This window comes from Hemicordylus capensis, chromosome 2, assembly GCF_027244095.1.
Source record: "Hemicordylus capensis ecotype Gifberg chromosome 2, rHemCap1.1.pri, whole genome shotgun sequence".
NCBI lineage: Eukaryota > Metazoa > Chordata > Lepidosauria > Squamata > Cordylidae > Hemicordylus > Hemicordylus capensis.
This window is the reverse complement of record NC_069658.1, coordinates 234782964-234809729: the sequence shown is the minus strand read 5'-3', so window position 1 is coordinate 234809729 and position 26766 is coordinate 234782964. Positions and strand designations below refer to the sequence as shown.

General features: G+C 47.1%; 1 protein-coding gene across 1 annotated transcript; it reads right to left on the bottom strand.

The window, feature by feature from the left end:
• Positions 1-700: 700 nt before the first annotated feature.
• LOC128343854 (vomeronasal type-2 receptor 26-like) lies at positions 701-24890 on the bottom strand. The gene is made up of 7 exons (XM_053293287.1): positions 24812-24890; positions 20531-20800; positions 16758-16879; positions 10194-10433; positions 5420-5641; positions 3489-3615; positions 701-1611 (listed from the first exon to the last, which is right to left on the bottom strand). The coding sequence occupies exons 1-7, from the start codon at positions 24888-24890 to the stop codon at positions 701-703; spliced, it is 1971 nt and encodes a 656-aa protein (XP_053149262.1).
• Between the last annotated feature and the right edge of the window lie 1876 nt (positions 24891-26766).

The window sequence follows — 26766 nt, the reverse complement described above, 5'->3', positions numbered from 1 at the left end:
CGCTTACAGTGTTGCAGATCTCTGTTGGTCAGTGAATAAAAAGTGGCCCTATTTCAACCCATCACATGTGCCCTGTCTCATTGAGGTCTGGGAGCAACAGCAGCATTGAGGTAGTTCTTAAAGTGTTCTTAAAGTGTTTTAAAGCGTTACACAATGCAGTTGTGTGATGGCACAAACAATGGAAATAGTGGTCATACCATTTCACAACCGCATTTGCACCATTTTGGTGTTGGCACAACAGCACTCTTGTCAGGGGTGTAGCTTGGGGAGAGGGGACTGATGTTTGCCCCTCTCTCTGGTGAGCCCCCAGAGTGCGGGAGATAATGAAGAAAATAGGGAGGGGTGGAGCTGGGAGGCACAGGTTCTTTGAACACATCTGCTCAATTATAGCTACAACTCTGACTCTTGTGTAAGTGCATGAACGCTGCCATTCTGAGCAGACAGCAACTCCCACAGTGCTGACAACACCCACAAAACTCTGCACAGTACATCAGTCAGGGGTTCTTCCTCTGTTTCATTCACCCCATTTGTTTTGATAGACAAAGCCATCACCTCCTCCTTGCAATTAAGGCCTCAGCCACAAAATGTTGGGAAAGCAGCATCTCCTGGGTGGCGGGGGGGGGAAGGGTATCACAAATAGTTGCGTTTCTGTTCTAATTGTGGGGTGGACAGATTTCCTCCTTATCCTACACATGAAGTATTAGAAGCCATCTTTTATTCTTGTCATTAGAAGTTCCTTTGTATTCAGATCAGGCCTCAGAATGATAATATAGCATTTGGGAATGAAGATGCAACCAAGTAATTCCGCACTGGAGGCCAAAATGGAGAAGACCTGCACAGCCACCATGTATTTCCCCTTTGTGCTGAGGTAGGTGGGCACAAAGGACACCCAAACACTGCAGAAGACCAACATGCTGAAGGTGATCAACTTGGCTTCATTAAATGTCCCAGGCAGCTTCCGGGCTAGGAAAGCCAATGTAAAACAGATGGTGGCCAGGAAGCCCATGTAGCCAAGGGCACCATAAAACATGGTGACTGACCCTACATTACATTGCAGGACAATCTGTCCAGGCTGGGAGTGCATGTCAGAGTCTGGGAAGGGTGGCGAGTTACCCAGCCAGATGGTGCAGATACACAGCTGAATACTGGAACAGCAAAAGATGATGGAGTTGGCCAAACTCTTGCCCAGCCATCTCCTCATCCTATTCCCTGGCTTTGTGGCCATGAATGCAACCACCACTGTGATAGTTTTGGCCAACACAGAAGAGACAGAAACTGAGAAGATGATGCTGAAGGCAGTTTGTTGGAGAAGGCAGGTCACCTTCCCCGGATGACCAATGAATAGAAAAGAGGACAAGAAAGAAAGCAGGAGGGAGACGAGGAGAATGTAGGAGAGGTCCCGATTGTTGGCTTTGACTACTGGAGTTTCCATGTATTTAATGAAGATTCCTAACATAAATGCTGTAGTTAGGGACAAGTATAAGGCAAGGGAAACTAGGATGATCCCCAATGATTCTTCATAGGACAGGAAGGTTGTAACTTTGGGGATGCAGTGATCTCTGTCCTTGTTTGGATACTGTTCATCTGCACACTTCTGGCAATGGTTAGCATCTGAAAAGAAACAGAATGATTTTGCCATCACCATCTAGTTTATATCCATAATATTCTGTCTTTTATTCCATTCAAAAAAATGTATGGCTGGTAGGGAGAACCAATGATACACTACTAAAACCCATCAGGATTGAGATCAGGGAGAGGTCTGGAAATTTCAGTGTTTAAAGACATCCACAGGGTCTGTGGTTGCCAGGAATTGAAACCGACTTGACGGCACACTTTAGCTTTAGTAGCCAGAGGTTGCGGTTTTGACACAGGAGGCATCAAGGATAGGGATGAGTGAAACGTTCTGTCTCCGAAACGATTTGTGCCCAAAAATGGCCATTTCGGACAATTTGTCAACAGAATGAATCACCCAATTGCATTTCCAAAAAGATTTGTCCCCGAAACGAATCACCTCTGCTTCAGTGCCAAAGTATTTGTAGTTTCTGGACAACATTTTGTGATGATCTCTCTCTCCACTTTCTTTCCTTGCCGTCTCTTTAAATTTCCCGCACTTCCAGCCTTCCAGTGGTGCACGTAGGCATGATCTGACCAGCTGATGACTCCCTCTCCTTGTTCCCCATTGGCTCTTCTCCCTCTTGCCACTCTTTGCTGACCCCACATTGGCCAGGGGAAGGGGAAAGGCTGAGTGGGAGTTCACAGAGGGCTTTTCAAGTCACCATTCTGCCTTTCTGTTTTAAAGTGAAGCAAACTGTTCTTTATATTGCATGCCTCAAGTTGCTTGCCATGATCATGCCATGCCATGCCAGCCACTACCATAGCCTGTGCCTGCCTTGTTGTTAGCCTGAGTCTAGGCTGCTACTGCATGCTAGAGTGGGAATGGCTTGGATCTATTTGCTTTTTTGTTACTGGGGAGACTTTCCCCCCCCACCCCCTTGAGAGAATTGGTGCCAGCCTCTGATGTTTCTGTGTCTGCTAGCCACCAGCCCCAGCCCTGGTGTGTGAGTGTACCCTAACTCTGGGATTCTGTATTCTTTGGGGTCTGGGGTTTCAGCGGGGGAGCGGGGGGCTTTGAGGTTGCAGCGGGGGAGCGGGGGGCTTTGAGGTTGCAGCGTCGGAGTGCGGGGGCTTTGGGGTTGCAGCGTCGGGGCAGGGCAGAGGCGTAACTATAGGGGGGGCAGGGGGGGCACGTGCCCCGGGCGCCATCTTTTCTGGTCACGTGGGGGGCGCCGCCATGACCAATTTTTTTTTTAAAAAATTGTTAGTACAAATGTTTCCTGCTCAGTGCAGCAGCGCTGAAGCAGTCAAGAGTGGGGAAGGGTGCCCCCTTCCCCACGAGCGGTCCCTTCCGCGCCGCCTGCGCCCCCCCCCATTGCTTTGCTGGCACCTGGAGGCCAGTCAGTGGCCTGGCTTGGCGGCGGCGGCGGGCGCTTGTGAGGAAAAACCTAAGTATAATGTAGTATGTTGGGGGGCGGTGGGGGGGCACGGTGGGGGGCGCCATTTCAGTGTTTGCCCCGGGCGCCGTTTTCCCTAGTTACGCCTCTGGGGCAGGGGGATTTGGAGTTGCAGCGTCGGATGTTACCAGCAAATGTACCAGTGTTCTATGGTGAATTACCTCCAGAAATGGATGCAGCTGATGTATCAGCCAAAGCTGATAAAAAGCTCTCCTGGCCAAGTGCCTCAACTTGAGAAACCGGGGAGAGTTTTGGATCCAGGAGCATTCCCATGCTACATACCAGAACTTTCAGGGGGAGTGTAACCCCATTCAGAACGGGCAGATTAATTTATGGAATTAATTATCAAGAGGAAGTATACAGACATGAAGAGAGGATCTAACTAATTTCAAATGTGCCTAAAGATCTTCCTAGAACGTGTATGAGTAAATCTTTGTCCTGTTTCCCAAAGCCTTTCCATTTTTCTGGAGTACCTACCTTCCTGAGTGGAGATTGTCCCATCTGCACATGGAGCACAATTGTAGCAGCAACTTGGCTTTTCTTCCTGAATCACCTTCACATATCCAGGGAGACAACTCTCTGTACACCTTGCACGAGGTTCTGTCTAACCATGAAGACAAGAACAACCAGGAAAATGTGTTTTGTGTATTATTTTCATTAGGAATGAATCATAGCACTGGCCATATCTTTTAAGCTATAGTTGCCTTGCAATGAAAAGTCTGCCTCCTCCCCATGTGAAATTTCCTATTTAAGATTAGCCTGTGAGGCCCCCTTATCATCTCCTGAGGCTTAGTTGGTGGGTGATGGGGGTCCTTTTTCCTTCTGGCTCTGGATATAGAACTCCTTGCTCCATGAGATTCATCAATCTGCTCACTTTTTGATGCCTACTAAAGTGTCCCCCCCCCTTTTTTGAGTGGACCATTAATTCATGGTTTTGAGTTTTAAATTACTGGGTCTCTTGTTCATGATTCTTTCCCCCCATATTGATTTTTATTTTGCTATTTGATCCATTGGTGGCTACACATAATCCACTGGAAAGAAGGAAGGTAAAAACCTCTGGTTCTGGTGAGCATATGCTGCTGCTGCAATTACTACAACTACTACAACAACTACTACTACTACTACTACTACGAGTATTTATATACCATTTTCCACTAAAAGTTCTCAAAGTGGTTCCCAGTGGGTGTGTCATGAAAATCTTCCAAGGTTAGGTACCATCATCTACGCAACATCTATTAATTTTGCTCAATGTTATCCAATCACTTGGATCCAAGATTTAAAGCTAAGAAGAGGAAGTCAGTAGATTGTTGGGCAGATGGCTTGAAACCAGACCTAGGTGGATTAATGCAACATTAACACCTAATCCCTAATGCCTGCAGGGAGTGTGTCCTCTCTGGGAAGTGGAAGTTCTCACTTTCCTTACTTTCTGCAGATCATTTGAAGCCACACTTTGTGGTTTCCTCTTGTTGGTAAGCTGCCTTGAGATATGATTGGAAAGGTGAGCTATACATTTTCAATAAGGAATAAATTAAAAAATATATATCCTGACTTTTCTCCAAGGAGTTCAGGATGGGATATACGGTTCCCTTATTTTATCTTCACAAGATTGTGATTGACCCTCCAGAACCATCTGGTCAGTTTCATGGCTAAGGATTACCCACTACTTATGGGAGAAATATACTTTGAAACATACTTCCAAACATTTCACACATATTATGGGGTGTGGCGGGATGGCACTGTCTGTCATTTTGTGGCCAGGCTCTAACCAAAGAGCAGGATTTCATCTTTGAAGTTTTAGACAGCTGGGGGTGTTGGCTGACAAGCAAATACTCCTGAATAGTCCTATTGAAATTAAGTAGCTTCTTAGAGTAGTACTTAGAGTAGTCCTATCCAGTAATTACTATCCAGTAATGGCGCAGCAGGGGAAGTGACTTGCCTAGGGAGCAAGAGGTTGTTAGTTTGAATCCCCGCTGGTATGTTTCCCAGACTTTGGGAAACACCTATATCAGGCAGCAGCGATATAGGAAAGTGCTGAAAGGCATCATCTCATACTGCATGGGAGGAGGCAGTGGTAAACCCCTCCTGTATTCTACCATGCAAACCACATGGCTCTGTGGTTGCCAGGGGTCGACACCAACTTGACGGCATGATCTTTCCTATTTCTTACTAGTAATTACTACTATCCAGTAATTACTATCCAGTACGGAGTAGTATTATCCAGTAATTTAGACACTATGTCAGCTTGTATTTGTAGTTACATGTCTAATTTATTTTTTTATATTATTGGCAGATAATTATATTATATTATATTATATTATATTATATTATATTATATTATATTATATTATATTATATTATATTATATTATATTATTAACAGAGTAAAATAAAACAAACCATTTCCCTTACCTTGTTATCTGGCCCAGGCCACACAATGGCTTCGGGGGAAAAGGTGAACTTGATGTTAGCGGATGTTGGTCTCTCCACACTCCCAATTTTCACCAGACCATGAGATTTATTGGGGAAAATCACCCATTTCACAATATCAAAGTCACCTACCAGCTCCTCAGTCTCATCCAAATAAAGTCTGTCCAAAGAAGCATTATAAAACTTTCTCAGGAAAGCATGAAGCTAGAATGACAGAGATAACATCGCCATTTAGGAGAAATGAAAGCATTTTGAATCTCGCAGCCTGGCTTAGTTTTTGAACTGTGCTCTGTTCGGATTAGGGACCAGGATCCATCCTGTCTGTAGTCATTAATGTATTCACTGTGGCTGCTGCTTTGATTAATGGAGTGCACATGCTTCTAACACAACCACATGTGCATCACTAGCCCTCACACTTGCAAAGTGGGAGACTTCATGCACAATAATTGGGTGGATAGGTTCAAAGAACCCTAGCTGCCCAGCTTCTGGGTGGGTGATGCCTGGTTTGCCACTCACCCCTCCCCCAAGCTCAGGGGGCCTCATTTCCCAGCTGGCTTTGTTGTCAGCTGGGTATTTTCTTTGTTATTTCCCTCACTTGGAGCTCTGCAAATGAGCTCTGGAGTGCTGAGCTGGCCCTTCTGGGTGATGGCCATGCCCCTCCATGTGATGTCATATTTGAGGTGTGTCCAGCACCCAGAAGGGTCAGCCCTCCCAAGCTCATATTCCAGCTGGCTTCATTGCTGGCTGGGTGGGGGAAGAGAACCATTGCTCATGAGGGAGAGAACCAAGATAATACACAGTCAACAATGAAACTGTCTGGGAAATAAGCTCTGGAGGGCTACGCTGGCCCTTCCAGGAGTTGTCCATGCCCCCTGTGTGTGACATCACATGCATGGGGCATGGCTTGTACGTGAGAGGCAGTGGTGGCTGCTGGTTCCTGGGACTGGGGAGGAGCTAGGTAGGGTAGGTGATGGGTGGAGCCACAGGTAGTAAGAGGTGGAGCCAATTGTGGGCAGCTGCAGAGGTGGAGCTAGTGGTAGTTGGTGCCTTAACAATAACTGGCAAAGTGCTGATTTGTAGCTAATGAGTGGGATCAAAATACAAACACAAATACAAGCACACAAATCTCAATTGCTCACCAGCAGAGATACATATACATATAGAAAACATCAGTTGATTTATAGTGCTTAAAAGGACTACAGTAGTGTGTAGATTTGTATCTAACATGGCAGGATCAAAACACAAGCATACACACACACACACACACACACACACACACAAAGAACTGTACAAGCCACAAGTAAAGCACAGACCAGTTACAAAAGGCTGCTTCTATGGAGAGTCAATGCATTCTGGAGTCACCAGGGAGTCTGTCTGCCTGATTATTTCAAAATTGAATACTAATAATAACAAACCACCACCAGAAAGAATTCTGCCTCACAAATTGGGTTTGCCTTGTCAATGTGCACAGATCCTGTCAGAATCTCGATCCATGACCAGATATTATTTTATTTCTTTCTTGTGTATTTATATACTGCCCCAAACTCAGACTTCTGGCAGTTCAGGAACATCAAGATGAACCTGTGAGTTCCATGGGTGCTTCCTGGGAGGTGAAATGCATACCTGCCATGGCTGTTGCCTTTGATGTTTCAACCTGTCTCCACCCCACATCACCATCTCCTTGGATCTAGATGAATATGCTGCATGTAAGGCATATGCCAATGCCTGGATACTGTTGTAAACACTGTAACTGTTTTGAAACTGGACTCTTTCAGTCTCCTCTTGGGGAACCATCTCCAGCTCCTCTTTCTCTCTGCATCGTGTCCAGCCCTTCACAGACAAGATGTTCTTTGAATAGGAACAATGAAACGCTGTCTTCCAAAACTGGTCAAGAGCAGCGGAATATGGTTCATAGTATTCATATGTTGTCTTTTTGTTCATCTTCATCACAAAAGAGAGAGAACCAAGGAGGTACTGGAAATATTTAAAATGGTGAAGCAAGCTCACATGGATGTCCTGAAAAGCTGTTGTGATCCAGACTTTCCCTAAAATTGTTTCTAGGTTCTCGTTAAGTAATTTCTCTATAGCGATTATAGGACCATAACTGAGTTTGGAGTCCCCATAATAAATGAAGACTCTGAGTTGTTTCCACATAACTGAGGAATCAATGAGGAATGGGGAAGAGAGCATGGATAATGATAGCCTTTTGGAGAATGCAACACAAATTCCATTGCTGATCACCAGAGATGTGAAGGCACTCATGAACCTTTCTCCATTGTCATTGTCTGGCACAATGACACCAATCCACATCCATTTGAAATGCAAGAGCAGTTTCACCATAACCTCATACTGGGTATCTTCCTTGGGGGCCACCCAGTACACAAAAGGGAACTGAGTATGGTCATTCAGAACATGAGCCACAAATCCATAACTGACCTAGAAAGGAAAGGAGGGGAATTGGTGTCTTGTTCGAGAGCCAGCGTGGTGTAGTGGTTAGAGTGCTGGACTAGGACCGGGGAGACCCGAGTTCAAATCCCCATTCAGCCATGAAACTAGCTGGGTGACTCTGGGCCAGTCACTTCTCTCTCAGCCTAACCTACTTCACAGGGTTGTTGTGAAAGAGAAATGTAAGTATGTAGTACACCACTCTGGGCTCATTGGAGGAAGAGCAGGATATAAATGTAATAATAATAACAACAACAACAACAGACTGACTACAAACAAAGGCATGACAAGGTAGAAGGGATAATACACTGGAACATCTGCAAAAAATACAAGCTACCTGTAGCCAAACATTGGTGGGACCATAAAATTGAAAAAGTGGTAGAAAATGAAGATGTAAAAATAATATGGGACTTCCGACTACAAACAGACAAACATCTGCCACACAATACACCAGATATCACTGTAGTCGAGAAGAAAGAAAAACAAGTCAAAATAATCGACATAGCAATACCAGGGGATAGCAGAATAGAAGAAAAAGAAATAGAAAAAATCACCAAATACAAAGATCTACAAATTGAAATTGAAAGGCTGTGGCAGAAAAAGACCAAAATAATCCCAGTGGTAATTGGCGCCCTCCGTGCAATTCCAAAACAACTTGAAGAGCACCTCAACACCATAGGGGTCACAGAAATCACCATCAGCCAATTACAAAAAGCAGCTTTACTGGGAACTGCCTACATTCTGCGATGATATCTATAACAATTGACAATAAAATTCAGCCATCCCAGGTCCTTGGGAAGGACTCGATGTCTGGATAAAACAAACCAGTCAATAACACCTGTCTGTGTAAACAAGAAATAATAGCCTTGATGGCTATGGGCTATCTCCAGGCTCAGAGAAAGGATGCCTGAGAATCCAGTTGCAGGGAAGCAATGGCAGGAGGGGGCAGGGGTGTAGCGAGGGGAAAGTGAGCTGGGGTTCACATAGTGAACATTGGTGGCCTCCCTATTGGCGGTAGAGTCCCTGTGGCAGCACATATGCTCATGCACACATGCACCCACCACTCACTCCCCCTCTACCCATCTCCCCCTTCCAGCTGACCACCTGCCCAGCGCCCCCACTATCACCACTGCCACCATTTGCTTCCACCTCCTGCTACCCAGCTCCCAGCCTTGCCCTCCTTCCATTGGCCCATCAGGAATGCATGTGTACTTTCCTCCTATCAGCCAGGAGCCCGCCAATGGAGTGTGTATGGACCTGGAAGGGGATAGCGGCCTAAGGAGGTGGCTGCTGGTGGTGGTGATAGTGGTGGCAGCAGGTGTCTGGTGGCAGCAATGGCAAGGGGAGCCCCAGCCAGCTGGACGGGGTAGATCAGCAGCTCCTCCTGGATGCTCAGCAACTTCTGGATGCAGGGCATCTTGAATTCTTTGAACCCAGCTGCCCTATTATATCTCCAATTCTGGGAGGGGGCATGCCTTCTGTGGTGTTCACTCTTGGGTGCATTAAAGCCTAAATCAATGCTGCACGGAGAAGCATCTGAGAGACGCACATTCCGCAGTACCCCCAGAGCAATTGCAAACCAAGGGCAGCTAATGCAGCACAAGGAGCCGCGTAGCATTTGCTTCTTCTCGAGTGGGCAGCTCGTATTTGTTCCAAAGAGGTTCTGGGATGCTGCCAGGAAAACCAAATGGCGGGCAGGTTTGCAGGAACTGAGCAGTTAAATTCTGCTTGGCGGGGAGAGCAGGATTGTCCCTTCTCTGGCAGAAATGCTTATTTCCGTTTGGCCAATTGCTAGAAAATGATGCAAAATCACACTGAAAAAATGAGTGGTTGGGGGTTTTGTTTTGCTATTTAGGAACATAGGAACCTGCCAGATACTGAGTCAGACCATAGGTCCAACTAGCTGAGTACTGTCTACACAGATTGGCAGCGGCTCCTTCAAGGTTGCAGGCAGGAGTCTCTCTCAGACCTATCTGGCGATGACAAGAACGCAACTTACAGTGCTCACTTGAAGTCTTCCATTTAAATGCAAATCAGGGCAGACCCTGTTTAGCAAAAGGGACAATTCATGCTTGCTACCACAAGACCAGCTCTCTTCCCTAAACAATCTGCCACTTGAGGTGACTGATTCACTTTGCTTCATGAAAGGGCTGCTTCTGATATCCCCATACATTGGGGTAAAATTGATCTTTCACTTCTGGCCCCACTCTTTGGTGCCCGGTGCCCCAGTCCAACTCCCCCATAGAGACAGAAAAGTGCAATTTGATGCAGCTTGTTTCCTCTCTCTTCCCATACCTGCCCCTTTTCTTACCTGTGGGACTTTGTAGAGACTTGATGTAGTTGAAATCTGGACGGAGAGGTCAGATTCAGCCCCTTCAAGAACAGCCAATGGGTGATTTCGCCTTCCACAACTATAGTTGGGAATATTGTTTCCACCACCAGCTAGCAGGTCTATCATGGCATCAGAAGTGATTTTCTCATCAAAATGGGTTGTGTAGATGTTGTAGCCCAGGGTGATGTTGGGCAAGAGCCTGGGGTCCTGATTGATCTCCTGAATGGCAAACAAGAAGGACAAGATGTGCCAATACCTTGTACTGGTCCTCCTGCAGCAAAAGAAAGGAGTCATTGTCATTTTCCATCCAATGAAATCAAACTGTCACATTCCTCCTTTTCTGAATTATTCTGAATTATTTCTGATACTTTCCAGAAAGTTCCTTCAAATACAGATTGTGCAAGCTAGTGACACCCAAAGGTCCTCCAAAATATCAGAGACAAATTCTTGTAAGCATCTTGTTCTCATACACAACAATCCCGATTTGGTCATACTTCATCCCATCCACATAAGATTCAATTGCACAATGGATTGGAAACTGCTTATTGCATAATAGCTGTAACCCAGAACACATTCTCCAATATTTCTTACAGTATTATTTTATACACAATAAATATGCAGTTATACGAACACACAGAGGCTATTCTGACGATCAGGCAAAATCGGGCTAGGAGAGCCTAGCCCAATTTTGCCTGACCATGTGAGCCACTGGGCTCACAGGCGAGCCCAGTGACTTCCAGGCGGTTAACCCGCCTAACTACCCCTCCCCTTAAACTGGGTTTGCGGAGCGAAACCCAGTTTTTTTAATCATGAGTAGCCGCGGCGTGGCTCTGCGGCTACTCGTAAGGAAACCCCCAACCAGGAGGCTCAAAAGCAGCCTCCCGAGTCTCTCCATTATGCCCTGTGTGCTTGCACAGGGCATACTGGAGCTTCCGGGGGCCACGCAGCCCCTCGATCCTCCCAGCCCCCGCTGGCTCCATCACAGAGCCAGCAGTCATGTGGGCAGCTGATCCAGCCACCCAGGGCTCACCCTGCTCATGTGCAGGGAGAGCGGGCTTAGCCCACTCTCCCCCACAAACCCTGACAAAGTGAGTCTCACTGATCGTGAAACCCGGCTCACTATGAATATTTATATACCACTTTTCAACCAAAGCCCCAAAGTGGTTTGCACACACACACACAAACACACAGGCTCCCTGTTCCCAAAGGGCTGAGAATCTAAAAAATAAACTTAAGATAGACGCCAGCAACAGCCACTGGATGGATGCTGTGCTGGGGATGGATAGGGCCAGTTGCTCTCCCCCTGCTAAATAAAGAGAATAACCACTTTAAAAAGGTGCCTCTTTGATCAGTTAGCAGGTGATGTTTATGTGGGGGGAAACAAACAAATGGATCATAGAACAAATCAATCCAGAATTTTCACTCGAGGTACAAATAACCAGACTCAAACTATCATACTTCGGATACATTATGCGGAAACCCAATTCTCTTGAGAACTCCATACTGCTGGGAAAAGTTGAAGGAAAGAGAAGGAAAGAGGATGACCAGCAGCAAGGTGGATGGACTCGATTATGACAACATTGAATGAATGCACCACTGAGAGACCTTAAAGGCCAAGTTGAAGACGAATCATCCTGGAGAGAATCTATCTATGAGGTTGCTAAGAGTCGACCCCGACTTGACGGCACTTAATCAATCAATCAATCAAATGTGGGGGGTAGAAAGGAAATCTGTGCCATCTTGAGAGCTGATCTTGTGGTAGCAAGCATGACTAGTCCCCTTTGCTAAGCAGGGTCCACCCTGGTTGCATATGAATGGGAAACTAGAAGTGTGAGCACTATAAGCTATTCCCCTCAGGGGATGGAGCTGCTCTACGAAGAGCAGAAGGTTCCAAGTTCCCTCTCTGGCTCCTCCAAGATAGGACAAGATTTTTTTAAAAAAAATAGGACAAGATTTTTTAATTGAACCAACAAACTACCAAAGCATACAGTATGTTGCCAAAGCACAATTATATACAAAGTGGTTGTTTGTACATCATATATCTACAAAGATTTACACACAAGGATTTGGAAACCCTCAAGGTTATGAGGTATATGCAGGTAGTACTGTAACTCAGGGATGGGGAATTATAAGGCACATCAGGTAATGGGGGGGGGAGGTTACGTCCAACGTCCATTTCCATAACTTGTCCCATTGCTGTTTAGAAGAGATACACTTGTCTTTTTGCACATAACCATACAAACTTTTCCAGAAGAGATTTACTATCTCATCCGCATGAACCTCTTGGTCGCGTCTTCCCTCCCTGTTCCTATGCAGGAGCATTGCATAAATGACATACAGGTTTACTAACCTGATTACTAGAAGGGGAATGTTCCAATTCCCTAGTATGAGGGCACCCGTTCCATCCCGTTTCCTTGAAGGTTTCTCTCTGGGACCTCAAAAAGAAGTTCTATCGCTCAAACCCGAGGTTAGTTCTTCCCAAGTCTGTTTTTCCAAATCAGGCCACTCTAACAACTTGCTTACTCCCTGCCACACTCTTTTGGCTACCACACACTCTTTTAGGAAATGTGAATGAGTTTCCCTGAATGTTTTGCCTAGCTCACTAGCTTTCTGTTTGCAGGTGATTTTAGGACACTCTTTCTGGTCCTCTGGGAGCCATGGCTTAGCCGCATTAAGTGGTAGTACTTAGTGGTATAAACGCCACCTTGTTTCCCATAAATGGAAAGGGACTTTTTTCTCCTTAAAGAGAGCAATAGGGTGATCGGGTTGCAAAAAGTACTGTGAAGTGCGGTGTTTGTAGCGTTTACGTTCTAAATCAGGTTTTAAGAAACCCACTTCTAGAATCTCTCCATAAATTGTTTTCCTTAGCTGCTTAACTGAGGAGGATCCTTTAAATAGATCCGGTTCAACCTTCCATTTTTTGAGTGTGAATAAGAAATCTCTCAAGTAGTCCGGGTGTTCTATTTTTAATACTTGTGTGATATTACCATTGAAAGATCCTTTCCCCCACCATGCTATGCCCCATCCTGCCTTGCGCCAATGCAGAGCGAAAAGCGAGACCCAGGTTTTTTGCAGGAGCTTGGACACATTATGGACATTCACGAAAATCCAGTTTCCAAAATTGTAGGACATGAATTCAGTTACAAAATAGGGTTGCAGGGCAGGAAGGGCTAGACCTCCCCGCTCAACCTCCTTAAATGCTACCGTACCATGATAGGGCTGAGAGAGATTCCTGCCTGCAGCCTTGGAGAAGCTGCTGCCCGTCTTTGAAGACAATACTGAGCTAGACAGATGGATGGTCTGACTCAGTATATGGCAGCTTCCTATGTTCCTTGCATTTGTGGTTTAGACCACCAGTTGTAATGGACTGCACACAGGGTTTTGAAGAAAAGAGGTTGCTTTAGTTTTTGATACATGTATGTTAGAAAAGCCTAATTTGGATAAATGTGTGCTAGAAAAAATGAAACCTAGCAAGCCTACATGTAGGCTAGAAAAGCCTAATGTCTGATTGAAAAACCTAAAAACATAACCTGAGATTATGGTATACTACTTAATTGTTCAAAATGAACCTCAGCAGCTGCGCCACCTGAAATAGCAGGGTCTGTGTGGGATTTATTTATTTATTTAAAAGAAACATTTAATATACCGCCCACTCTGATGATTCCGGGCGGTGCACAAAAACATGCAAACAAGGCAACATCAAAAATTACATTCTAAATTAAAAACTAAAGTAACTAACAAAAAACAAATACGTAAACTACAGGGCAAAAGCCTGGCGAAAAAGAAAAGTCTTCAATAGAGATTTGAAAATCAGTAAGGAAGGGGCTAAACAAATCTGGAGGGGAAGAGAGATCCAGAGAAGTGGGGCAGCAACCGAAAAGGCTCTTTCCCGGGTCCGAGAGCCCCGAACCTCTCGGAAATGAGGGACCGACAAGAGGGCCATCTGAGATGATCTAACCAGATGGGATGTAACTGCATGGAAGAGCAGGGTCTGTAGGGATGCTGTTTCCATAGGCATGTCGCACCAAAATCTTCCTCAAAGAGAAAAAGAGGGTCAAAAGTGATTTGCCAGGAACAATGGTGTAGGGAGGGCATGGGTAGCTAGCCCACACACACACACCCCGCCACCATGGTGGTGGGCTCCTTATCCCACTATCAGCCTCCCTCTGGTGGTGATGATGGCATGGTAGTGGCCTCCCCCCCAGTGGTGGTGGAGGCATGGGTATTTGCAGGACACCAGAGCAAGTAAAAGCCAACAATCCAATATCCGCCATGCTGGGAGTATGCCCCATTGAATTCAATGGGACTCAGCACAATCAGTGGTGGGGGGACTGTTCCCTCTTGCCCCCCACCTTTGGACACTCATGGGAAGATGCATGCTCCTGCTGCTTGCTCTCCAGTCAGCTCTGACCCCGAAGCAGCCAGGAATGAAGAACACACACAAGTTGGGGGTTGTTAATTTTACCACCAGTAGGTGAAGAGCAGACCACTAAGCAACAGAGCACACACTCCAGGTACAGAGTAGGTAGCAGAGGATGGTTTAGTTGTTGCAGCTATTTAGAGAAAACCCATGGAGATTCTTGTAGAACTAAATACTAAGCATTTATTGTTTAAGTACACTTGGATAGGAAAGACCTAATCCTAATCTAAAGGACTACATAAGGAATAGGCAGGGAGGGAGGGAGATGTTTCCATCTACTCTCTAAGAGGAAAGGAAGGATTGTGACTAAGCACAGGAAGTTCTGAAGAGTCAGGTCATGGGTCATAGAGTAGGGACAGACAGGGAGACCATTACTCACTGTCTCTACTCCCAGTGCCCCTAGTGGCCATTAGGCTAGTTGGTGCAGAAGGTTGATGCACTGGAACCCCATCTCCAACATGCCCTCATTCCCAGCCACCTTAAGGTCAGAACCTGCTTCTGAATGAGGCAACCTCTGAGGCAGGGCGTGGAGGCTCTGGAGACAGGACAGTGTGTTTGTCCAATTGTAGCTCTGCCCATACCAGAGGCATATCTAGGGAAAATAGCGCCTAGGGCAAGCACTGAAATTGTGCCCCTGTCCAAATGTCTGACACCCATCTTTCAGATAACTTTATCATAATATCAGCTCAAAAATACAAGTCAAGCTCGTAATCTTTTAATTAACAAATTCTGGCAGTACATTCTGCCCTAATTGCAGTTTCCGGACTGCACACAAAGGCAGCCCAACAGAGAGTGCATTGCAGTAGCCAAGCCTGTATCAACATATATGCACCACTGTTTTAAGGCCATTTATCTCAAGAAATGGGCTTAACTGGCAAATCAGATGGGACCAAGAGGGAATGAACTAGATGATTCTGCCAAAGGTGTTCAATTAGCATTGTAGTCTATTTTCGGTGGAATCTTCTTGTGTAATGACTTGGCAGGGTCTACAGGTCAGCTATATCATCAGACCTGTAATTAGCATCTTTATAATTATTTCTCTTAGCCAGCCAACGTGGAGATGTGGCAAGGCAATGCATGTGGGTGAGGGAGGCACCTGATTGGCTGAGCTCTGTTTGGCTGGCAGAGGCGTCTGATTGGCTGAGCTCTGTTTGGCCTGCGGAGATGCCTGATTGGCTGGGCGTTGGCCCAGGGACCGTTGTGAGGAGGGGCCATCTTGGCTGCAGCCTGGGCTGGGAGGCAGGAGGCAGTGGGAAGGACTGGCCCTGGCCTGGCGCCAGAGGGGGTGAGTGGGACATGCGTGCCCAGGATTTGGCAGCAGAACTCTCGCGACAGGCTGCGAGAGTTCCGAAGTGAGGACTGAGGAGGAGAGGGGGAAGAAAGTGTTGTCAGTGGCCACTGGCCGAAGGGCAGGTGGAGGAGGGGGGAGAGAAAGAGGCGGCAGCGGGTGGGGGGGAGAGAGAGGCGGCGGTGGGCAGCGGGCGGGAAGAGAGAAAGGCGGCGGGCAGCGGGCAGGGGAGAGAGAGGCGGCAGGCAGCGGGTGGGAGGGAGAGAGATGCGGCGGGCAGCGGGCGGGAGGAAGAGAGATGCGGCGGCAGGCAGCGGGCGGGAGGGAGAGGTGGCGGCCGGCGGTTGGAGTAAAAACGGTGGCGGTGGGGCCCTTCTTGGCCACCCACTGTGGCTCTGTGTGGGGGAGGAACAAGATGTGAGGAGGGCTAGAGAGTGTGGGCCGGAGGGAAGGGGAAGAGAGGAGAGACGGGCAGGAGGAAGAGGGAGGGGGGAACAGCCAGCCCCACAGCGCCGCACAGATGCTCTGTGCAGGGTTGGCTAGTTAATAATCACTGTGATGCCTGGGAACCTTGCGGGGAGGGGAGGGTATTATAAGAATTCAACCATGTGGCATTGATTTTTCTAATGACTCAAAGAGGGAGTTGTCTCATTCCACATCAGAAAGCATTAACTCATCTTGTGTCAAAAGAATGGGTGAACAAACTGTAGAAAAGGGTGGGAAGCTGTATTTATGGCTGAAATACGTTTTTGGAGAGATGGTGAAATGACGGAAGATACAAGAAGTGAGTCTTTTGGTCCTCATCTAACCGCTGTAGCAAGTAAGGCAGGCTTACCGCAAAAGCAGGCTTCTGCGAAGGGCCCCTGCTTTGGGTTGTACTCACAAAAACGTGACCATGAGCAACTTGGTCCCACCACATCCTGGGACTGAGCTGTTCCTCCTGCTTGTTCACGGACCCTGACAGGGGTCAGAGAGAAACACACACAGACTGATAGCGGCTGGGAGAGACAGGCAAGGTGACACAAGCGGAGCTCAAGACAGTGGGCAACGTTAATCTCCTGTTTCCTGCCAGGCACCTTGCTGAAAAGTGAGGCGGGAGGGTGGGAGACGCGAAAAGGAAACGACAGGCAAGGAAAATGGAGACGCAAAAAGGAGAAGCTATATGATGGGGATGGTGATGATGGAACTTCTGATCCCGGCTCACAGCACCTGCCTGCTCAAAGGACAGCAGAGATCCACCAGCTCTTCCCACTGCAGAGACTATCTGGAAAGACCACCAGCAACTTTGCCCACACTCCAGCTTAGGGCTGTAGCCGGTGCGTGTGCGTACAGATGCAACCACAACTGGAGGTTGTGTGTGCTGGGAAAGGAAGGAAGCGGTTGCTGGGAAGCCTCTTCTACAAAGAAAAAACAGGGGAAGTCTCCCATTAGCTCATCGATGGAAAGTACAAAGCAATCCTAGTTATGTTTACATGAAAGCAGAGGCGTAACTAGGGAAAATGGCGCCTGGGGCAAGCACTGAAATTGCGCCCCCCCCCCCAACATCTGACACGCACTCTCTCCATCCAAGCATGTAACTCAGCTTTCTCGTCCAGAATGATTAGCTTTTACTAAGCTGTTCCTATTTCTGTGCAAGCAACTCAAAGTAAATTTGCTCACAATTATGAATTATGATTCCATGTGGTTTCTTCCATGTGACATTTGCTTACAATTATGAATTATGATTCCATGTGGTTTCTTCCATGTGACATGGAAGAAACCACATGGAATCATAAGTCATAATTGTAAGCAAATTTCCCTTTTTGCACTTGCAATATTTTTTTTTAGTGAACATTAAAAAAGACTCACTTGATCTTCTAAATGTTGAAGTATATACTTTCTCCCCCTGCCCCAACCTACAATTAATTCCAGCTATTTTTTTCAAGGGCTACTAGTTTTATTTACAAACTGTTTGGCAGCACCATGCTTAAATAATCACTAATTGCTCCTAATGATAGTTTTATTCACTGTTCATCTGATTTTCAGTCTAGTTAATTAAATTGGTGGAGGTTTAGACTTTCCTGATGGGCTGAAGCAACTAATCCACTTTGATGATGGCACAGAATTAAATTAGCATGCATTACATAGTGAAAAAGTTCAGGGTGGGGGAAATGGGGGGGATGTGGAACCTTGCTATGATAGCAAGGGTCTACATCCCCCCCATCTCCCCCCCTGAACTTTTTCAGTTAAAATGTGGTTAGATTATAGGGGACGAAAGACTTGAATGAGCAAAAAGGGAAACTGGTGGCAAGAAATACAACTGAAAACTTTCCCCTTCTATGCTGAGCTGGTGCCGGGCAGCAGCCGACAAACTGTGGCTGAGGAGAACAGCCCGTCCCTCCCCCCCCCCCTTCCCTTTCCTGACTAACCCGGTGCAAGAGAAAATCTGTCTGTGCCAGTTACAGGAATGAGTTGGGCAGAGGAGAACAAGGAGGACAAGAAGGACCAATGGAGACTGAGCCTTTGAAGCTGCCTGCAAGAAGCAACAAGGGTGTGCTGTTGCTTTGGGGGAATCAATGTTGTGATAAAAGTAGTAGTTGTCTTTTCCCTCCTTTGACATTTCAGACACACAATACTAGGGCTGCCAAATGGAAAAGAGAGCAGGTCTCCTGTAGAGATGCAGAGAAGAGGGAATTTCAGCAGGTGCAGCTTGTCATGCAAGGGAAGGAAAAAGCTGTCCTTTCCCCACTTGGCAGCCCTACACAATACATCTCCAGTATACTTTTCTCACAAGGAAATGGAACACATAAAACACTGCTTTGAAATGTCCTAGTGAGCATTGACATATTTGTCATTTATTTACCAGTATTTAAAAAATGTATGCTCTGACCTTCAGAATAGCTATTCTCAGGGTGACTGACAAATCATGGAAAACCAATGAAAAAAACCCACAACCAAGTAGAACAGCAGAACCATAAAAGCATAAAATAGCGCGCGAGAGAGAGAGAAATTGAGAGAGGAAGGAAGAGAGAAAGAAAGCAAGTCAGACAAGAAAAAAGAGAGGGGGCAGAGAGAGGGAGGGAGAGATAGAGAAAGAAAAAGGAAAAAAGAGAGAGGAAGGAAGGAATAGAGAGAGAGAAAGAAATTGAGAGAGGAAGGAAGAGAAAGGAAGGAAGGAAGGAAGGAAGGAAGGAAGGAAGGAAGGAAGGAAGGAAGTCAGACAAGAAAAAAGAGAGGGGGAAGAAAGAGAGGGAGGGAGGGAGGGAGGTAGAGAAAGAAAGAAGGAAAGAAAGAGAGATGAATGAAGGAAGAGAGAGAGAAATTGAGAGAGGAAGGAAGAGAGAAAGAAAGCAAGTCAGACAAGAAAAGAGGGGGGGGCAGAGAGAGAGAGGGAGGGAGAGAGAGAGAAAGAAAAACAGGAAAAAAGAGAGAGGAAGGAAGGAATAGAGAGAGAGAGAGAAATTGAGAGAGGAAGGAAGAGAAAGGAAGGAAGGAAGTCAGACAAGAAAAAAGAGAGGGGGCAGAAAGAGAGGGAGGGAGGGAGGAAGAGATAGAGAAAGAAAGAAGGAAAGAAAGAGAGATGAAGGAAGGAAGAGGGAGAGAGAGAGAGAAAGAAATTGAGAGAGGAAGGAAGAGAGAAAGAAAGCAAGTCAGACAAGAAAAGAGAGAGGGGGCAGAGAGAGAGGGAGGGAGAGAGAGAGAAAGAAAAACAGGAAAAAAGAGAGAGGAAGGAAGGAATAGAGAGAGAGAAAGAAATTGAGAGAGGAAGGAAGAGAAAGAAAGGAAGGAAGTCAGACAAGAAAAAAGAGGGGGGTAGAAAGAGAGGGAGGGAGGGAGGAAGGTAGAGAAAGAAAGAAGGAAAGAAAGAGAGATGAATGAAGGAAGAGAGAGAGAGAAATTGAGAGAGGAAGGAAGAAAGTCAGACAAGAAAAAGAGAGGGAGGGAGAAAGGCGCGGAGAGCCAGCCAGATGGGGTGATGCTGCAGAGGGTGGCAGAGCGCACGTGCCCAGCGGGGGGGGGGGGGCTGTTTCCACGTGCCGGGAAAGGGGGTCAGGTGCGACCTTGAGCTGCTTGACACAAAGAAGCCGCCTCCGTAGGAAACGCGGAGCCTGAAGCCAGCCGGAGCTCTTGCAGAGAGGCGGCGGCGGCTGCTTTGCATTGGGCTCATTTCTCCTCACTCGGTCCCTCTGGCTTAACAGGCGACGGGCGTAGCAGGTTTTCAGTTTATTCAAAAACAGCAACAACCCAGCAAACCCGCTGAGCCAGAAGGGTCAGTGGAACCAAACCACGTATCTTTGTCTGCGCGCTGAATGCCGACATAATTCACTTCATGCAATTCTCAAGTAAGGACTCACTCAGGAAGCTATTTCTTTAAGTCAGAATAAGAGATCAAGCTGGGACTAACTATTGCAGTTTGACTGAATTAAGCCCTCAGGGGCAAGCTCACAGCTGGATTCCCCCAGCCCACACAATAGACTATTGAGCCCCCTAAAGCTGGGCTTTTAAGTCACTGCGGCTGGGAGGACGAGATTTCGCGAAAGAGAAAGAGATTATCTGATATCATTCACACACACACCCCTATTGTTTCCTTGCTCAATGCTCCGTCCTTGCTTGTCCTCCTGCTCCTACGCTGGCTGGCTGCCGAATCCTTCCTTCCTCCGTCCTGCCCGGTCCGCTCCTTTCCAGCCCGACGCACCACACGGCAAGTGTGTGCACGTGCAGGCGACGAGCTCTCCCAGGCCAGACATGCATGCGCGTCTGGCGTCAGAGGACTCTCGGAGTTTCGAGTGTGAAGAGAGACAAAGAGAGCTGCCTTGCCGACGCCGAAACTGCAATTTGCAAAGCAGGCAGGCACTACAAACGGTTCGGCAAACACGGTGCCCAGTGCTGGAGCTGGCGCTGGGACCGGGGGAAGGGGAGGGGGGACTGCTGCAGTGCACTAAAAAAAATTTTTTTTTCTCAAAAAAAAAAAAATTCCCGAAAAAGGCAGGGGATCTTCGGGGGTACTTTTTGGCACCCCCCCCCCCCGTGGCCAACCAGAGTGGCACCCAGGGCACGTGCCCCCCCTGCCCCCCCCCATCGTTACGCCCATGCATGAAAGTCAGTCGGTGTGTCTGGGGGGGGTCGGTTAGTCCTAGGAACATAGGGTGGCAACCTCAACTGTATGGGTTGCAATATTTGGATAAAAGATATCACACACACACACACCCCTCCAGTTTGGGTGAAATGTTTTTGGGTTTTTTAAATGAAATATTCCTTGGGAAAGAGAGGGGATAAGCAGACCTCTCTGCAAATCCTTCTCCATATCTTAGCGCCCACCTGCATATGCCTACAGTCCCCAAAAAGGTAATTAAGGAGAAAAGAAGCTCCCCACGCCCCATCAACGAAAACCAGAACAGCCTGATGTTTGGATTTCGCTGCCAGGACAGGATGGATCCTTGAGGACGCCTCACTTTCCCTTCCCCAACACACCATCAAAACTCAAACGCCATCGCGCTTTTGTTCTTTGAATTTCCTGGGCGGGGGGAGGATTAATGGCAACATATTTTTTTAAACTTTGGAGAGGTGGGGCACCACCACAATATCCAACAGTGTCTCCTCTCTTGCGGGGAAAGAAGGAGCTTGAGAGTCAGATTCACACACACACACCTGGACAGTGCCAGGTCCATCCAGCCCGGAGCCGGAGACACCAGCCATGGCGGTGAGCAGCGGGGTGCCTGCCCGCTCTCTCATGGCCCATGCTGGATGGATTCTGAATTTTGTGGTGGGGCATTCCCACCTTCAAGTGGCGCCCTGGGCACCTGCCATGGCTGCCCCACTCTGGATAAGCGTCTGACCCATACCCAGAGAAGAGAAGCAGAAGTGAGGAGATGGGAATGTGTGAACTCTGAATCAGATGGGCAAGTACTAAATCCATCCGCTCATAGCTGCTTACTTGTTAGTCCTGGAAACAGGAGGTTCAGAGAAGATGTATTGTCTTCTCCTCTTCATTCTACCATATGTTGGAGATATGACTGCGCCAATGAGGAAGTCTCCTGGCCTGTGATAATTCACTGCTTGATGCTGATCCCTTCCCAGATTCAGTGTGCATTTGGCCTTCAGCATCCCACTGGTAACCTGGGGAAGCAGCAGAAGCACTAGAAGGAGTAAGAAGGGTGTCATCCTGGGTCTCTCTGTCACAGTCACTTCCCTTGCGATATCTTGTTAGCTCTGTATCCAGCTAACGGGAAGAAGGCAAAGTTGTAATAGCGATAGCAGATTATTTCCACTCGGAAAGCAAAGGGTTAACCATTACCTGCATAATCAGCTTCTACTTAGTTTTTTGTTTTTGTTTTATACAAGTTTACACAAAGGTTTAGTTACAGGTTCTCACTTGTGATTTCATCTGAAATCTTCAAAAAAAAAAACACAAAAAAAAAACAAAAAACCCTGAAAGACAGAGATTGCGGTGACCCTGCTCCTACAGAGGGAATCTAGTCATGGCTTCAGAGGTAAAGAGGGATGATTTCAATCCTCACTCCAGCAGAGTCCCTGTCTGCCCAGAATCTAAGCTCTTGGGCTCAGTATCATGGGATGTATTTATGTATCAGTCCTTTCAGGCAGCGTTGCAAGGAATTACTTCATGTTGCTCTTGATTCTGATGTTTATGTTATTGGTCTTCCAAAAAAAAAAAAAAAAAAAAGTTTTGGAAAAATCCCTGGAGTTTTGGTAAGAAGAAGAAATCACTATGATTTTTCTAATTACAATGGGAAGCATCATTTCTGCAACTTTCCTGACTGCCTAGTTCGAGGTGCAGGTGCAGAGCTGGGGGGAAATGTGCCTGTGAGAATTCATCGACTCTGACATGGGTCAGCGAGGTGACAGGTATGCTTGGCCTCAGTCTGAACTTTATTCTGAACTTTGGCCTCAAGAAAGGATTGGACAGATTCATTAACTTTAGATCTATTGTGACAGTCACAATAGTTAAGTAGAGCCTCCAGACCACAGTGCAGTCTATCTCTGATTATCATTCCCTGGGGGCCGACTGGCCTCAGAGGAGAGCTGGTCTTATGGTAACAAGCATGTCCCCTTAGCTAAGCAGGGTCCACCCTGGTTGCATTTGAATGGGAGACCACATGTGAGCACTGTAAGATATTCCCCTCAGGGGTTGGAGCTGCTCTGGGAAGAGCAAAAGGTTTCAAGTGCCCTCTCTGGCTTCTCCAAGATAGGGCTGAGAGAGATTCCTGCCTGCAACACTGGAGAAGCCGCTGCCAGTCTGTGTAGACAATACTGAGCTAGATAGACCAATGGTCTGACTCAGTATACAGCAACTTCTTATGTTCCTACGTTCATGCTTTGCCTGGGGGCTTTCTGGGACTGTCCATTGTGGGAAATAAGATGCTGGTCCGATCCAGTAGGCTTTGCTTATGTTCAGTAATGAATGTACTTACATAGCACTTCATCAAAGTTACTGGGACAGTGTGCAAGAAAATAAAATTACAGAGGTAAAATAAAATTACAGGGTGTAAGACTCCCAGGGGATGAGCTGCGCTCCTGGCCCTTCTTGAACTCCAGAATGACTGTGTAGGCACAGCAAGGTTGGACTTGCTGCATTCAGCTGGTTCCATCCCCTGAGGCACTCCGAGCTCCCATACTCAGAAGCAGAGGCGTATCTAGGGAAAATAGCGCCTAGGGCAAGCATTGAAATTGCGCCCCCTGTCCAAACATCTGACACTCATCTTTCAGATAACTTTACCATAATATCAGCGGAAAAATACAAGTCTGAAGGTCACATACAAGTCACATATCTGAATATGTGTACAGTGACTTATATTATATTTTGGTTTTTTAAAAAAATTACCTGTAGCCCCTTTGGGGGGCTTCTAAGGGCTGGGGGGGTCTGCAAAGGTTCCCCCTCCCCCCTGCTGGCCTCTAGGGCCTCTCAGGGACCATTTAAGTATGTGCGGTGGCCATTTTTAAAAATAATTTTTTAAAAAAAAAATGGCAGCTGAAAACAAAATGGCCACCATGCATGCTCAAATGCCCTCTGTGAGGCCTGGTATGGCCCAGGGCCTCAAAGAAACCATTTGAGCATGCGCGGTGGCCATTTTGTTTTCGGCAGCCTTTAAAAAAAATAATTTTAAGAAATGGCGCCCCCCTTCAACTGGCGCCCGGGGCACATGCCCTGCCTGCCGCACCCTAGATACGCCCCTGCCCTTCATCATCAGCTGCCTTGTCTTTTAACCCCCCAGTGTATTGCTGACAGGGCTTAAAGGCTACTTCTAGCCCTGCCCCTTCCTGACCTTCCTTCCTGTTTCCTGCCCCACCCAGCCTAGCTGTCTCCCTGGAGCTGTTCCCTGCAGCTCTCTCTGCCTTACCCTCTCAGCCCCACCGAGACCCAACCAGCCTGGACCCTCCTCACCCCTGCCATCCCCTGAAGGGAATAGAAGCCCAACAGAAGGGATGCCATGCCCTCCTCCAGACTCCATAGGGCCACACAGGCAACCAGGTAGTAACATGGCATCCCGACACAGAGTAAAACACAATAGGCAGGGGTCCCATGATCAGAAACTGGGTAAGACAAGCATCCTACTCAGCTTCGGGAGCTGTGCATCTGATTTTTGGTCCTGTGTGAGCAAAACCTGAGCTACCTAATGGTGCAGCGGGGAAGTAACCTGCCTAGAGAGCAGGAGGCTGTGGGATCGAATCCCTGCTGGTGTCTTTCCCAGAATATGAGCAGTGATATAGGAAGGTGCTAAGAGGCATCATCTCATACTGAGCAGGAGGAGGCAATGGTAAACCCCTCCTGTATTCTACCAGAGAAAACCACAGGGCTCTGTGGTTGCCAGGTGTTGACACTGTCTCGACAACACACCCTTTCCTTTCCATGAGCAAAACCTAGACAAGAGGCGGGCTGCATGAGAATCTTACACGTCCGCAGCAGCCCCACCATGGTGCTCAGCAGCTCTGTACCTCTCCCTATTATCCCAGTCACCAAATTCTCGGTCATCGTGCCTGACCAGCCTGCAAGCAGTTAAAGACATGTAAAGCCCTGGAAGAAAAGAAGAGATAAATAGGGCACCTAAAGCTAACATCTGCATATTTCTGGAATGGCTGGCAACCTCAATGGACTGTGACAGAAGCTGGGAGGAATAGGACCAGGGCCAATCTGGCCTGGCGGGATCAACATACTTGTCTTAGAGATCTTGAACCTTATTTTTCACGGGGATTTCCAAGTCAGAAGGGGACAAGTGACCCACCTTTGTGACACATGGACAACCCCGATGAAAGACGGGCCAATGAAGATCTAAGGACTTGCGGAACAACCCAGCATGTCACTTGAAGGCTACTCCTAACCCACTCCAAGGTGTTGGAGCTGGAACTCCAGGAGCATCAAGTCTTGCACCTAGTTGCCACTAGGGGCATTAGGAGTAGGGACAGTGAAGAAGGGTCTTCCTCCTTATTTTCCCTCTTGTTGTCTCTCTCTCTCTGATCTGGCTTTCGCTGACTACTAGGCTGATATTTTCAGGGCCGATTCAGGGGCGTAGGGAACTCGTCGGACTCCGGAGGATGAAGTCCTGCCAGTGGCTCCCCAGCCCCTTCTGAACTGCATGTGCAAAGCATGCATGCTCCCCAAGCCACACCCCCTGCATCTGTCATAAGATGCCGGGGGTGTGGCCAATACCAAGAGCAGGGCCAGCCATCCCCAGTCAGCTGTTCATTAAAGTCCTGACTGGGAGGTCCTTTCCCTGCCTCCTCACAAGGTCTCTGTCCTGGTTGTGATGAGGAGCTGCAACCCCAAATGATAGTCTGACTAGAGTTTTTAAAGGGGTTAGGAGTGGCCTTCAAGTGACATGCGGGATTGTTGGGGAACATTGGCCATCATTGGCCCATCTTTCATCGGGGTTGTCCATGTTTCACAAAGGTGGGTCACTTGTCCCCTTCTGACTTGGAAATCTCCATGAAAAATATGGTTCAAGGTTTCTAAAACAAGTATGTTGATCTTGCCAGAGCAGACTAGCCCTGGCCCTGGCCCTCTTCCTCCCAACTTCTGTCACAGTTGATTGAGGTTGTCGTCTTGTCGGCCAATCCAGAAAGACGGAAAATAACAGATGTTTGTCTCACTTGTTGATTAGATGCTAAGTGCAGTCTCATGGTGATGCTTGGCTGCTTCTGAGCACAGTTAGAGGCCTGTGGTTCTGCTCCAAACCTAATTTCATCCTACAATCCTCTATTAACCCTATCATGCCTAATAGGAGAGCTAACTCTTTTGGTGTTACTTTAGTTCTTTAATAATTTTTAATTATTAATGTAATGTAATTTTTTAATTGTTGCCTGTTTGCCAGCTGTTGTATACCACCCAGAGTCTTCAGAGTGGGCGGTATATTAAATGTCTCTAATAAATAAATAAATAAATAAATAAATAAATAAATAAATAAATAAATAAATAAATAAACTCTATATAGTACTATGTATCATTCACATCAAGAATGCAGTATAGGCTTGGCACAGAAGACATGGTTACACAAAAATAACGCACACACCCAATAATGCACAATACACTCCCAAATATATATATTTTTAGCAAAAGCTAGGCCCGGCCTTGTGAGCTGCAACATAGCCGCCACATGGGCAGCAACTGCACCCCGAAACCCCAAGTGCCCCAGAACCCACAGAAAGCCTCTCCTCTGCTGGCCTCTGTGTATTGCTTCCTCCTCCATGGATGGTCCTGAGGCCAGCGTGGTGTAGTGGTTAGAGTGCTGGACTAGGAGCGGGGAGACCCGAGTTCAAATCCCCACTCAGCCATGAAACTAGCTGGGTGACTCTGGGCCAGTCACGCCTCTCTCCGCCTAACCTACTTCACAGGGTTGTTGTGGAAGAGAAAC

Coding starts and splice junctions, on each gene's coding strand:
- LOC128343854 (XM_053293287.1), bottom strand. CDS start 24,890: ATGACCGAGAATTTGGTGACTGGGATAATAGGGAGAGGTACAGAGCTG. Junction 10,434..16,757: donor CGCAGAAGCCTGCTTTTGCG/GTAAGCCTGCCT, acceptor TTTGCCATTCAG/GAGATCAATCAGGACCCCAG. Junction 3,616..5,419: donor GGCCTGGGCCAGATAACAAG/GTAAGGGAAATG, acceptor CTTCATGGTTAG/ACAGAACCTCGTGCAAGGTG.